This window comes from Nyctereutes procyonoides, unplaced genomic scaffold (genome assembly GCF_905146905.1).
Source record: "Nyctereutes procyonoides isolate TBG_1078 unplaced genomic scaffold, NYPRO_anot_genome, whole genome shotgun sequence".
NCBI classification, from domain to species: domain Eukaryota; kingdom Metazoa; phylum Chordata; class Mammalia; order Carnivora; family Canidae; genus Nyctereutes; species Nyctereutes procyonoides.
The window spans coordinates 21,230,219-21,244,387 of record NW_026575049.1 but is presented as its reverse complement, the minus strand read 5'-3'; the positions used below and the strand labels follow the sequence as shown (position 1 = coordinate 21,244,387).

General features: G+C 42.7%; 1 protein-coding gene across 1 annotated transcript in view; it reads left to right on the top strand.

Annotated features, from left to right (window-relative positions):
- Positions 1-14,169, top strand: part of ATXN10 (ataxin 10) — a 162,101-nt gene that overhangs the window by 48,308 nt on the left and 99,624 nt on the right. Inside the window, exon 6 of the mRNA XM_055329051.1 lies at positions 7,071-7,151. Coding sequence (XP_055185026.1) covers positions 7,071-7,151 — 81 coding nt within the window. The remainder of the gene's footprint in view (positions 1-7,070; positions 7,152-14,169) is intronic.

The window sequence follows — 14,169 nt, the reverse complement described above, 5'->3', positions numbered from 1 at the left end:
ACCCTGAGTTCTCCTGAAATTTTTTTTCCAGAAGGACTACTTGAGCAAAGGGCAGCATTTTCAGGGAATAGTCTATAAAGGGGAACATTTTTCAGGGAAACCATTGAAGTCAGAGATGGAGGATTCATCTTGACTTTTGGATAGCTGACCGGCCTTCCCAGGACACTCAACCTTTGTGGGCCTCTTGCCATATGTTCTTTTTTCTTCAATGAAGAGAGTGGTTTTAGATTAGATGTTTTCAGGCTTTTGACCTTCACGTTCATGTGTTTAAAGGCGTATTGGAAACTCACCGGAGTTGTTGGTTTGGCATGAGGAGTGTTGGCTAACAACACTGTCTATCTTGCTGTCGCTCTGAGCCATGAATGGTAGTACTTCTTCCACCCTCTTGTATTTAGCATCATGGGAAGATGTCATTCTTGCCCTTGACTCTGATGGCTTTCTGTTTTAATAGTTTTTGGTTAAAGCCAGTGAGCCAGTATTGAGCTTTGGTGACTTTTAAAGCATATAGTTTTATATTTGACTGGTAGCCCAGTGAGTATGTGCTTGATGTCATTGCCACCCAGTACTTACCTGAGTAACCCAAGAACTCAAAGAAAATCTGAGAAATGAACAGTCCATCTGTGCCTCTGTAGGAACCCATCAAAGTTTTTCTTAGGTTGACCTGCCAAACTGAGTTCCCATGTGTGTCTCGCTGGTTTGGGCAGGGCCTGGCTTATGGGAGCAGTACTGAAGCAGCTTTGCTCTGACTTATTTCAAGTCTGCCACAAGGATGCTGTGGCAGGGGGCCCCCGTGGCACAGGATGAGGGACTTTGGGCTCCATGCAAGGAATAATTGCCCTTTTCCTGAGGATCTGATATGCTTTTATCTTGGAGAACTTGGGAGTTTAACACCCGTCCTACTCTTTGCAGGCTTGTCGGAGGCTCAAAAAACTTACCAATGCTCACTTTAAACATTATCTATTTAATTAAGTCACTGGTCATTGATTGAGTGGCACATTTGAAGTGTGCCAAATACTGTTGACAGCACTGGAGATTCAAAATTAAGACATTATGTTTTAGGGAGAGACAGATAATGAAAAGCCCTTGCAAATAAACATGTAACATGCCAGATGAATGCTTTGAAGAAAAATACACACTATGTTTTGTATACTGAGTTATTCTTTAGAGCAATGCTTGGCTCACAGTAAATGGGATATAGTATTTGCTATTTTATTAGTAGTAATTTAAATATGATTGGAGGGGGGATAGACCCTGTGAAGAAAACCAAGAAGATCATTTGGTCTTGATGGAGTACTCCAGTGGGGTAAGGGGGCCTGGAGGGGCTGGGTGCTACTTTGGAATTGGAAGATCAAGGAGGCCTTTGCTGAGGTTGTGGCCTTTGAGCTGAGAAGACACTCGCCAGCCTGTGGGTAAAGGCAGAGACAGGTTGGGAAGAACATGGAGCAGCGAACACCCAGAGTGCAAAGAACCCCCAGCAGAGGCCTCTGTTGCAGGACAGGGGGACCAGGGTGGTTTCAGCATAATGGATGGGACATGCAGTCTGGTCGGGGGGTGGGGGGTGGGGGTGGTACTAGAGGCCAGTTACATTGGGCTTTGTAAACCAGGAAGAGGTGGTTGGTCTTCTCTGTGCCATGGGTGCCATGGAGGTAATTGGAGAGTTCTGAGCAGTGTGTGTACAGACATGGTTTGCTTGCATTTATCTATTTAGATTTATTCTTTTTTTTGAGAGAGAGAGAGAGAGAGAGAGAGAGAGAGAGAGAGAGAGAGAGAAAATGCATGCCTGTGCGTGCATGAGTGTGGGAGTGGCGGAGGGAGAGGGAGAGAAACTCAAGCAGACTCCCTGCCGAGTGCAGAGCCTGACATGGGACTCCATCCCATGACCCCGAGATCATGACCTGAGCCAAAACCAAGAGGCCTAACTGACTGAGCCCCCCAGGCGCCCTCTGGTTTTCATTTTAAAAGATCCCTCTGGCCACTAGGTGGAGACCGAGCCGTAGGGGAGGGAGAGGGCCGAATGGAGGCAGCTGTAGTCCAGGTAAGAGGCATGGGCAGCTTGGATGCTGGGGCAGCAGTGGAGGTGGAGAGACACATGCAGAATGATTGTTCTCTGCTGGGAGAGCCAGTGAGGCTTCATGCAGGATGGGGTGTGTGGGGTGAGATTGGGAGAGGAAAGGCAGGGGCACAGGCTGGGTTCTGGGCTTGTTAGCTGGTGGGTGGTTGAGTGGCAGTGGGGAGATCAAGAGTTCTGTTCTGGCTGTGTTGAATTTAAGATGCCCACTCTGCATCTAATTGGAGACATCGTGGAGTGTAGCCAGCATGGAAGTTCCAGAAGATGGGGCATGGGGTGCTGGGAGTTTGCCTGGTGTGGGGCTGCGGGGTTGGGGTGGGGGGGACCCTTCAGAGAATGGGAGGCTGAAACTCTGGGTTAAGGGCGGCTTGTATCAGGAGCAGGCATGGCATTGACCCGGTGGTGGGGGAGGGGTGTCCTGGCAGCGTGTGTAGTCTGTGACCTGATCTGTGTGCGCGGTCTCTGCAGGAAGTGGTAAGGACTGCATTTTAGGGATCAGACTTTAGGTGACTTGAATTACTGTGTTACTGCATTGCAGTGACAGGGACATGAAGTGACTTCATCTTTTCTTTGTGTTTTTCTTTGAGAAGAGACTCAGATTTATTATTAAGCTGTTTTAGAGAAACAGAAATAACTTCTGGTAAGATAGAGCATACCTGAGTTCTCCACTGTCTCTGCCTTTCTTCCTGGGAAGTCGAGCTGCCAAGGACACCAGATGATGTCCCACTAAGAGATGGCCATGCTTTCACTCCTTAGCACGGTGTCTGTGAGGCAGAAATAAATTTGAGATGAATTTTCTAGCATATACTTAAATACATGTTTAATTCCTTGATAGTACTTTCATATAGTTCAAGTATCAGAAAGTGTAGTTTCCCTTCCAGCCACCCCCCTAGTTCCTCCAGCCCTAGCCCCTAGACAGGTGACCTGCTTGCTCTTTTCAACACTCTGTTGAGCCTTCTGGCTTTTAAAAATTTATATATATATATATATATATATATATATATATATATATATATATATAGTAAAAGGATATTATTTATTGAGATTGTGTGAGCAGGGAGAGGGGTAAGAGAGAGAGAGAGAGAGAATGAATCTCAAGCAGACTCAATGCTGAGTGTAGAGTCCAATATGGGGCTCAATCCCAGGACCCCAAGATTATGACCTGAGCCTAAATACAAGAGTCAGGTGCTTAACTAACTGAGCCACCCAGGCATTCCTGAGCCTCTTGCTTTTTTAACCAAATATTTTCAGGATCTTTTCCATATAAATATATAAAGAACTTTATCTTTCTTTTATGTTCCACTATATGAATATATTGCGATTTATTTAAACAATCCTTTCTTCGTGAAATTTAGGTTCCCAGTGTTCTGTAACTATGGAATGGGGCAGGGAACAGCCTTGTTCATACGTATGTCATACTGCACATGAGCAGGTATTACTGTCCAATAACTCGTAAGGGCAATCGCTAGGTCAAAGGGAACATGCTTTTTTATATTTTAACAAACACTGCCAAGTAGTCCTTCATAGCTGTTGGACTATTATATACTCCTCTTGGTGATTTACAAGGATCTGGTTTCCTCCATCACTGCTAACGGAGTACCATCCCAGTGTTGGATTTGCCAGTCCTGCCACCATTTAAAATGGTATCATTATAGACTTCTATTTTCTATTTTTCTTGTTAAGGGGTTGAGGATCATTTTATATGTTGAAGAGCCTGTTTTTCTTATATGTATGTTTCATTTTCTTTACCCATTTTTCCATTTGGATGTCAGTCTTATCCTTCTTTATAGGTAGGCTTATTTTCTAAATTGGGGCCAGTGGTCCTTTGTGTAAAATAAAATGCAAATATTTTCTCTTACTTCTTTGTCTTTTGCCTTTTCATGTGGCTTTTTTTATAGATATAAATTTTTGATGTTTTAGTAACTGAAGTTGTCATTCTTCCTTATGTGCTGTAGATTTCTGGTAATAGCTATAAAGGTCTTTGGTCTACTAAGGCTTTCATCCAGTATTGTATCATTTACGTTTTGAGATCTCAGAACATCTTCACGGAGTGATGTCTTAGAGTGTTATCTCAACACTTGTAAAATCCACTTTCCAGCTGCATGTGTAATGTTCACCAAGAGTGACCGTAGTCTGTGCTATAAAAAAGTCTCAGTAAATATATGAAAAGGATAAAAAATATAGAGTATGTGGTCTCCGACCTCATTGCACATTAGAAAACCATAATCAGATGATACCAAGAAAACATACCAAGTTTTCAGAAATTAGCTCATTTAAATAATTAGTTTGCCAAAGAAGAAATCACAGGGCAAATTAGCCTTTTGAACTGAAGGATAATGAAGATACAGAATTTGTATGATAAAGCAATGCTTGGAGGGAAATTTATAGCTTTAAAAGTTTCTAGCAGAAAAGAAGAAAGGTCTGAAAGCAGTGACCTTTGTGAAAGTTCTACTTAGTAAAGACTGACAAGAGCACAGAACCACCTGAGTCAGCAGGAAGAAGGAAATGATACGGAATCAGGGCTGCCAGCAGCGACACAGGAAACAAATCGATAGAAAAAATTAACCAAGGCAAGATGGGCTCTTTAACATCAGCAAAATTGATCAGAAAGAGAGGACACTGGCTGGTGTCATGGAGGAGGGTGTGGTCATCATGGAGCCTTGGCTCAGGGACACGAGAGCCCACCATTGGGGCCCAGTAGCATTGCAACATGGAAGCTTTCCATCCTGAATCTCTCTAAATCTCATCATATTTTCCTGGTATAGCTCCCTGAGTTCATGGCTGTCCTGTTTTCCAAATCCTTATCACCTGTAATTTGAAGGTTTTTTTTTTTTTTTTTTTTTTTTTAGTATTTTATTTTTGAGAGACACAGAGTATGAGTAGGGGGGGGGGCAGAGGGAGAGAGAGAAGCAGACGCCTCGTGAAACAAGGAGCCCGATACAGGACTCAGTCCTAAGACCCTGGGATTGTACCCGGAGCCCAAGGCGAATGCTTCACCGACCTAGCCACCCAGGTGCCCCTGTCACCTGTAATTTGAATGCTGTCCCCTCCCCTTTCAGTGAGGGACTCACAAAACCCTTCTCCAGCTTCCTGAGCCTCCTGCCCTGGCTCTCTGGTTAGATCAGCTTTGTTATTTCTCTGATTCACAAAGTATGTGTATTGCCCCTAAGACATTTTTGTCTAATTCTTTATTTGTGTGCAGGCCTTTCTCCACTGTTAGCATTTTGGAATATAGATAGTGACCTAGGTCCCAGCACAGTTTTGGAATATTATACTTTTTAAAATCCTTTTTATTTATTATTATTTATTTGTGTTATGGGAGAAAGTGAGTGAGCGCTGGGGGCAGGCAGGAGAGGGAGAGAGAGAATCTTAAGCAGGCTCCATGCCCATGTGGAGTCTGTTATAGGGCTCGATCCTACAACCCTGAGATCATGACCTGTGTTGAAATCAAGAGTCCAATGTTCAACCGACTGAGCCACCAAGGTGTCCTGGAACATTGCATTTTTGAATGGATGTGTGTCTGGGAAAATGTTTTGAGCTCCAGAAAGCTGAATCATGAATGAGCTTTAGGATCACTTTTGTATACCTGGCTTAAAATGCATGAATTTCTGTTGTTGCAGTTTGATGACCTTCCTAAACTGGTATGAAAATGGAGAATTTTGATTATATCCATTATTACTAGAAATATTTTATTTTTATTTTAAAAATTTTATCTGAGAGAGAGAGAGCTCTAGCGCCTCGGGGAGGGGTAGAGGCAGAGGGAGAAGCAGATGCCCTAGTGAGCAGGGAACCCTATGTGGGACTCGATCCCAGGACCCCAAGATCATGACCTGACCCAAAAGGCAGACGCTTCACCCACTGAGCCACCCAAGGGCCCCACTAGAAATATTTTATTACATTTTTTAAAAATATTTTTATTTATTCATGTGAGACCCAGAGAGAGGCAGAGACACAAGCAGAGGGAGAAGCAGGCTCCATGCAAGGGAGCCCGATGCGGGACCAGATCCCAGGACCCCAGGATTATACCCCAGGCCGAAGGCAGGCGCTAAATCACTGAGCCACCCAGGGATCCCCCCCTAGAAATATTTTATATCAAAGTGCTAATCAGTTATTTTGAGGGCTGTGAAAGAAATAGGACACATTTAGATTTTGTTTTTATGAGTGACAATGTGTTGTGGTAGTTAATATGCTTCATTTGGTTATCATACTGAAATACATACTTTCATTATATTTTTTGTTAAGTGGTTAAATAAACTGTGTCCGTAAATACATTTAATGCTTTACAGTCACTCTTACTGCTATAACCTTGGTTATAAACAGTATATTCTTTAGTTCTTAAGATTGCAGATGCCCTCTGGCCAGTATGATTCAGAATTAATTAATAATACTATTCAATCTTTTTAGTTGTCACAGTGGTACTTTGAAAAAGTAGGCTTATAATCTTTGCCTCAGGGTTTCCATAAGTTGATCTCTGAGTTGAGATGAGTGCATTGCTTGACAATGAGGATGTTTTCTTGGTAACTCGAGAGCTCTTACAGACAAGGCAATCAAGCCAGTGTGCATTACCAGTTTGTTGGCATGTGTTTAAATAAAACGTGGGACATGTCCATTTCTCCAGTTAATTTTAGCACTTAACCTTCTGAGTAAACTGTGTAATATGGTTTCTGTTTATACCTGAACTTGTAGTTAAATTTCATTTTATAGTTAAAATGGAACTTAGATAGACCTATAGTAAGCCCTTCCCTCCAGTTGACAAGTTTGAATCATTTCAATAAATTTTTCCAAAGTAAAATTGGAGAAATTTATTTTGAGGGTTTCTATTTTCTTTTAGCCACTAATGGAAAAGTGGTATGTGAACCTCTTAAAACATTTTAAGATTACAACATATCAAAAGTTTGATAAAAAGAAGTACTTTTATGTGTAAAATGCCCATAAAGTAGATAAGGCCATGTCCGTTTTACTATGTTTCTAGTAACCACACTTTCTCCTCCTTTTTTCTTAGGTTCTTGATTATTACAGACCATTTTCTGAAAAGCCCGGAATTGGTGAAAGCCATGTATGCCAAAATGAGCAATCAAGAAAGGTAACCCCAAAAACCAGTGTGGTTTTGAGTATTTAGCATTCCATACAGAGTATCCTGTACACATGACTGAAAAACTATGTGGTTTCTTAGTTGGCACAGAATCTCTAAATACATGTTTCTGTGTCAGTAATGGTTTTAAATTGGTTGGTTAACATTACAGCTTAGCCACAACAGGCGATGATTTACGTTGGGCTGCACGATCCAGGTTGGCGCTATTATTCAGTAAAGGCAAACTCAGAAACGTTAAGAACAAAATGTTATACTTGTTCTTTGATTACTGTGTGTTATATTTGCGTATTTGAAATGTGCTCCTGTGTTCACATCACTGGTGTAATGATTTGGGACATAATCCACTCACGTTTCTAGATTTCCCATAGGTATTTCAGACAAAGAATGGACTGGTCCATGATCTCCCTGCTACTATAGTGGGAAAAGCAGTGCCCTTGGAGCACGGAGACCGTGGCTCCCTGCCTCCTCATGGTGGTAATTCTTTATGTGACCATAGCCAGGCTTTTTACCTTGTTCGGATTCAGTTTCTCGGCCTGTAAAATTAGAGGATGGAAGGAGATGATTCACCGTACTCTGGATGACTCCAATAGCACGTGTTCTAGCCTTATTGGAAATGTTGCCTCAGGAAAAATAAAACTTACTTAGAAATCACAGATCTAATGATCAAAAACTTTAAAAAATGTTAATCTTTTGATTGTAGTCACAATTTTTATAATTGCTGTGGTTTTGAAATTCCTATGTATTTGGCTTCCAACAATTAAGCTTTTACACTCCTTTGTAGTCTCGTTAAGTGGTATTTCTTCTTTAATATCTTTAACGAAAAGGAAGGTTCCTGCTTTTAAAGTCAGTTTAAAGGCCATGTTTATGAATCCAGTGCCCCTCCCACCCCATGCATACTTCAGTTGCAGAAAAAGAAGTATTTGTATTTTTTTTTTTTACCTAAAATGAGTGACACGAAGGAGAGTGTTGTCAATTAGGAAATTACTTTGCAGTAAGGAATACCTGAACGCAAGGAGAATAATACATGGTTGAATTGTATTTTTAATATTCAGTTTTATAATTTCCATATTCCTGTTGAAGGATCAGTTTTTAAACTCCATTATGTAACCAAATGAGGCTGCCAGACTAAACGGTTTCCATTTTTATTTATTAAAAAGTTGTAGCCACTGCCCCCCTTCATGGAGCAGCTGCTCATGTGCCACTGCCGGTCTTCTTTCCTTCCACAGGAGAAGTGCTTTCATTTCCTTGCATCATTTGCTGTACCCTGTAGTGTGTCACACATCAGCACGCAGATGTGTGTGCCACGGAGCTGGCGACCTCAAGAGGGCATGGACTTCTCTTTTTCTTCTGGTGTGGCCACGTTTCCCAGACAGTGTTTGGCACGTCACAGGGGCCAGAAAAAGTTGTTTAGATGAAAACACACAGGAAGTGAATAAATTTTCTTACCAGTTAGTATGCTGACTCCTGTAATGGCATCTGCTGAGGGGGGAAGCTCAGAGTCCTCAGGTCCCTTTCTGCTTGTCACCCCCCCAGGTCCACGACCTTGCTGTGGGCACCAGCTTGAGTCCCCTGAGCTCACCCTCTTCACAGCTCTGCTTTTACCCTCACATCATCCTTGACTAGACTTTGGCTGTGCCCATCTTTCAGCGTCGTGGATAATGTATCCGTAACACACAAAATGCACCATTTTCATCATGTTGAAGTGTGCAGTTTAGTGATGTACACTGACACTGTTGTGCGGCCAGCCTGCAGAACTTCATCAAAACTGAAACTGTCCTTGCTTAAGCAGCTCCCTGATCCCCCACCCCCTGCCTCGGCAGCCACTGCCCCCTCTATGATTTCAGTGGCTCTGAGCACCTCATGGAAGTGGGATTGTGCAGTCTTTGTCCTTTTGTGACTGGCTTACTTCCCTGAACATAGTGCCCTCAAGGCTCATCCACGTCGTAGCACGTGTCAGAACATCCTTACTCTTTAAGGCTGAATCCTATTCGATTGTGTGCATGGGCCACATTTAGTTTATCTGCTCACCTGTTGAGAGACACTCTTGTGTGTCAGGCTGCCACGAACATGAGTGGGCAGTAGCCAAAGTCTCATTCAGATGTCTGTGTTTCCCTTTTCTGTTAGCTGCTCTGTTGCCAGCACGGATCGCACCCTGCCGTTTTAGTGGCGTAGATTGCCTGTTACAGGACGCGGTGAAATCCTGGGGTGTGGTGGGTAAGGCCCTTTATGATGTAGCTTCATCTCCAACCCCTTCCCTCTTCTCCCTGTCACCACATTATGGCGACATGGAACTTCTTACATTTCTTCCTTTCCCTGTAATCTCATGGTTTTGCATGTGTCCTTTTCTCTGCCTGGAGCGCCCCTGCCACCACCTTGCCCTCTGGTGAATGTGCACCTGACCCTTGAGCAACACAGGTGTGAACTGTGCAGGTACACTTATATGCTGATTTTTAAAATAAGTATAGTCCTGTAAATGTATTTCCTCTTCCTTATAATTTTCTTCTTTTTTTTCAAAGATTTTATTTATTTTAGAGAGAGGCTATGCATGCATGCATATACTAATGCATGCACCTGGGAGCAGGGGTGGGGGCAGAGGGAAAGAGGGAACCTCAAGCAGACTTTGTGCTGAGCACAGAGCCTGATATGGGACTAGATCTCATATTCCCAGGATCATGACCTGAGCTGAAACCAAGAGTTAGACGTTTAACTGATTAAGCCATCTGGGACCCCTGTTCTTATGATTTTCTTAACATTCTCTTCTCTTTAGCTTACTTTATTGTAAGAGCACACTATATAATACATACAACATACAAAATACATGTTAATCAATTTATATTAATGGTAAGACTTCTGGTCAACAGGTAGGCTATTAGTAGTTAAGTTTTCGGGGACTCAGAAATGATAACATGGAGTTTTGACTGTGTGGTGGGGATGAATGCCCCAGCCTCTGTGGTGTTCAAGGGTCAGCGAACACTCATGCTTTTAGGCCCTGATCAGAGCTTGTTTGAGCTTTGTGTGGTGACTGGAGGGCCTGCGGGCTCACTGCTGATGGTGTCTGTGCTGATGTGTGTGTGTGTGTGTGGGGGCTCAACAAGAGCACTCTGTCTCCTGTCCAGCAGCACTCTTGGGTTCCCTGTTGACTCCTTTTCAGGAAATAATGGGTAATTCTGTGTTCAAAGTTGTATGTTCTTCACAGATTAATAGGATTAGAAAGATTAGAGTTTTTCTCAGCAGGGACATGCAATGAATTAACTTTTTTCCTATGCATCTGGAATGGTGCTGTGCCCTTGTTTGTGAGAACTGAAAACATATTCTGTGTTTTGTGGTTCAGATGAGGAACTTCAGTAGAGAACCCTGTGGAGACACTTGCAGTGCTTCCATTTGGAATGCCCGGGCTGTGGCCCGAACTGCTGACTTAGAATGTCCACTTGGATTAGGGGCTGCCAGATTTAAAAATGCTTGAGGGTCAGTCAGTGAACCAGGGCGTGTGTTCATTAAGTGTCTGTTGGCAGCTCCTGGAGCATCATGGTGACAGTATGGGTGGCTCTGGAGGGAAAGTGCTGGGAAGTATCACCGTTCATTGACTCCATACTACTTGGTGAGAAGTTTTTGAAATGAATCAAAATCAGTCCACATGGTTGGTGCAGCAGAAATGAGAGTCTGCATCTCTACAATTTTCCGGTCTTCCTTTCCAGTGAATTGTGGTATTAGTAGATGAAACTAGCTGCTCTTGGGAAACACCTGGATAGTTTTCAGGCGTATAATCTGTATAGCAGAGTAATGAACAGCAGAGGTAGTTGTGTCACTCACTGCTTTGGGTACATTACCTGTACCTGTGGAACTCTGCTTCATGTATAGAGTAAGGATAACTACAGTAGCCACCCCGGGAAACTGCCGTAACTGATTGAAAGAGATGATGAAGCGCACCGTGCCCAGTGTGTGATTCTCACTCGGTAAATGAGTTGCTGGTTCTGCTTCTGCTACTGGTTACTGCCACCCGCCACCCCACTCCTGCCCCCATTACCACCACTGCTCTTACTCCTGCTGCTCTGCTTGGCTTACCTTGGCTTTTTCCCCAGGTATCATCTTCCAGCCACTTCCATTTCATCTTCCCGTGGTGCTCCTGCTGTCTGCCACGCTGGGGTCAGAGGTTCTGTAGGTTAGGTGTCTGCCTGGGTTACAGAGGTAGCTGGGGTTGTATTTGAACTCTGTCTGATGCCAAAGTCAGTGATCCTCCCCACAACACAAGAATTCATCTCTAATTTATTAAAGGACTAGTGAGATGAATTCAGCCACGGCTTTGAGCCTGTGTCTTGGTTAAGCTTGTCCAGGTTAATGATAATTTTGGCCTTTGTGGGCACACCATTCAACAAATTGTGTATGTGGAGGAGTTCAAATGTAAACTCCTGGTTTGTTGGAGCCGTCAGTCCTTAATTTGAATTACATTTTATCTCTAGAGTTAGAGAATAATATTTCATACCTTGCTTACAAAACTTGCCCACTCACGCGCGTCCCCTGTCTTCTTTGCCCCTCCAGTCCTCCTGTAACAAACTTAACCCATTTCAGGATGGTGCAGGCGTGGCTAAATTATAATTGAAATTGTAGCCTACATTCATTTAAGCATAACTTTCAAATATAAATTTTGCTATAGAATTTTTTCCTCAAAGTCTTTCATGTGTGTGTGTATATATACATAAATATGTATTGCTATTTTATGAAATATTATATATATATACACACACAGCAATATATATATGTAGCTATTTTTTTTTTTAATGAAACAAGAATCCTCATTTTGAGGACAGACTGTGTAACTGACTAATCAGAAATGAATCAGAAAGATTGCTAATGACAACTGGTGGTTGAGAGAGAGTCACAGAAGCTTGAGTCTGAGTTCAGGGGTGTGTCTGGTGAGCCTGAGGCCACCCCGAGTAAGGATTCTGGGATTTAAGGATGCAAGACTTTTCACATTGATGTGACTGTAGACAGCTAGTCCTTGACCTCTATAACTAGGTTTTTGCTTTTCCATCATTCACTTCTGAGTAAATAAATAAATCAGTGAGTGAGTAGCACTTGTATTCTGTTAACATTTTCAAGGAAGGATTTAGTGTGTTTCCCCCACAATTGGAAGACGTAAAATATTCCACATCATGTCCCATTTCCCTGGATTATGCAGTACATTTCAACAGACATATGGTTTCTGGCTTAGAATTGGAGGTGGCAAATGTACCATTAAAATAAATGATTTTGAAAAAAATTTCCTGTTTCAATTGTGTGTCCCACATGTGATTCCTGTATTTGATGAGAAGGATGGTTTTTGAAGGTAGTTAGAAGGAGATGGAGTTGGAGAGTTTGATGGGGATTCTGGTTGGGACAACCCCAGATTTTTGGACCCACTCCCTAACGGGAGCCACTAAAAGTTTTTATTGATAGATAACACAATAGAAGTAGGATCATTTAAGGACGTGTAATTTATTGTCAGATAATACTTAAACTTGATTTTGTATTTTTATGTTTTGAACATTCATTCTTTATTTTTCCTTAAAATCACTTACTACTCATCTGCTTAGCTGTCCTGTGGTTAGAATTACATAGTAGAGCGGAGAGGTGCGTCTCCTGAGCAGAGACAAGTCTGAGGGGTGGATGGCCTCTGATGAGCTTGTAAAGAAGGCCAGGTCTGTGCATACCATTTCTATCAGCTCCAGCTTCCAGGTGTCCCTCAGAGTGTTCTCTGGGACTCCAGGGCCTTCTGGACAAGCTTGGGTACCACGCTGGGCCTACCCTTTCTGTCTCAGACTTCATGCAAGTCCATCACAATCTCTTCCTCCTTTCTCTTTGCCCTGTTTTGAGTAATAGTCCACAAGGTACTAAATGCCCTAAAACCAGAGCTCATGACTTCTCCTACCTAGCAATCATTACCACACTATCCCAATTTAAAAGGAGTATTTTTAGAGCAGACATTCGGGTTCCTTTTGAATCACACTGAATAGGTGGCCTCCTCCCTGGCGTTCCCGGAACGTTTTCTTGCCTGGGGAAAGTGGAAAGGCTGCTTTATGGCCTGAGAGGACCCCGTTCATTTTTAAAATTTCTATGTGCATAAGGAAAAATAAAAATATCCAAAAATTTTTCCTTTACGAGGGGGTGGAGGTATTGATACATCCTCTGCACCTGAGAACAACTGTTTGTTCTTTTGTGCTCAGTTGAGGGGATTGTTTGTTTTATTTTGGATTAATAATTGCTGTAAGAAATCTGAGAATTGGGATCCCTGGGTGGCGCAGCGGTTTGGCGCCTGCCTTTGGCCCAGGGCGCGATCCTGGAGACCCGGGATCGAATCCCACGTCGGGCTCCCGGTGCATGGAGCCTGCTTCTCCCTCTGCCTGTGTCTCTGCCTCTCTCACTCTCTCTGTGACTATCATAAATAAATAAAAATTAAAAAAAAAAAAAAAGAAATCTGAGAATTTTAGGAGTCTTGAAAACCATTAAGGTCTGTGTATGATATTGCCAGACTGACGATCATTCCCATCTTTTGGCAAAAATACAGGAGGAGTTTGGTATAGTTTTCTTTCTTGATGCTTACAGCACTGAACAGATTCTTTGTTTCATAAGAAATGCTCTGTGCCTACTCTAAGTGTATTTTCCCCATTTGCTGAGCATCTGTGTCCTTTCTGGTTTAGAAGTGAGAGTTGAGACATAAAATCCCAAGTCACAATGTGATTTTGGGAGACATCTTGCTTGGTTCATGCTGGATAGATTGTCCTGTATATGATTCATTTTTTTTTCTCAGAGAAGGAAAGAGTTTGTTGAATAGAAATACTTAGGGGATCATTTAAGTGTTGATGCAAAATGGCATGGGTTTGATCATCAGACTTATGTTTTTATAAACTAAAATAATGAAACAGTGAGCCTTTACAAGGACAGTGAAGTGAGTGGCCGAGGCCCATGGCCCAGGAGTGAGAGATGGCAGCCTGTGCTTGGATCCCAACATGGCAGCTGGGCGAGCTGGGCGTGT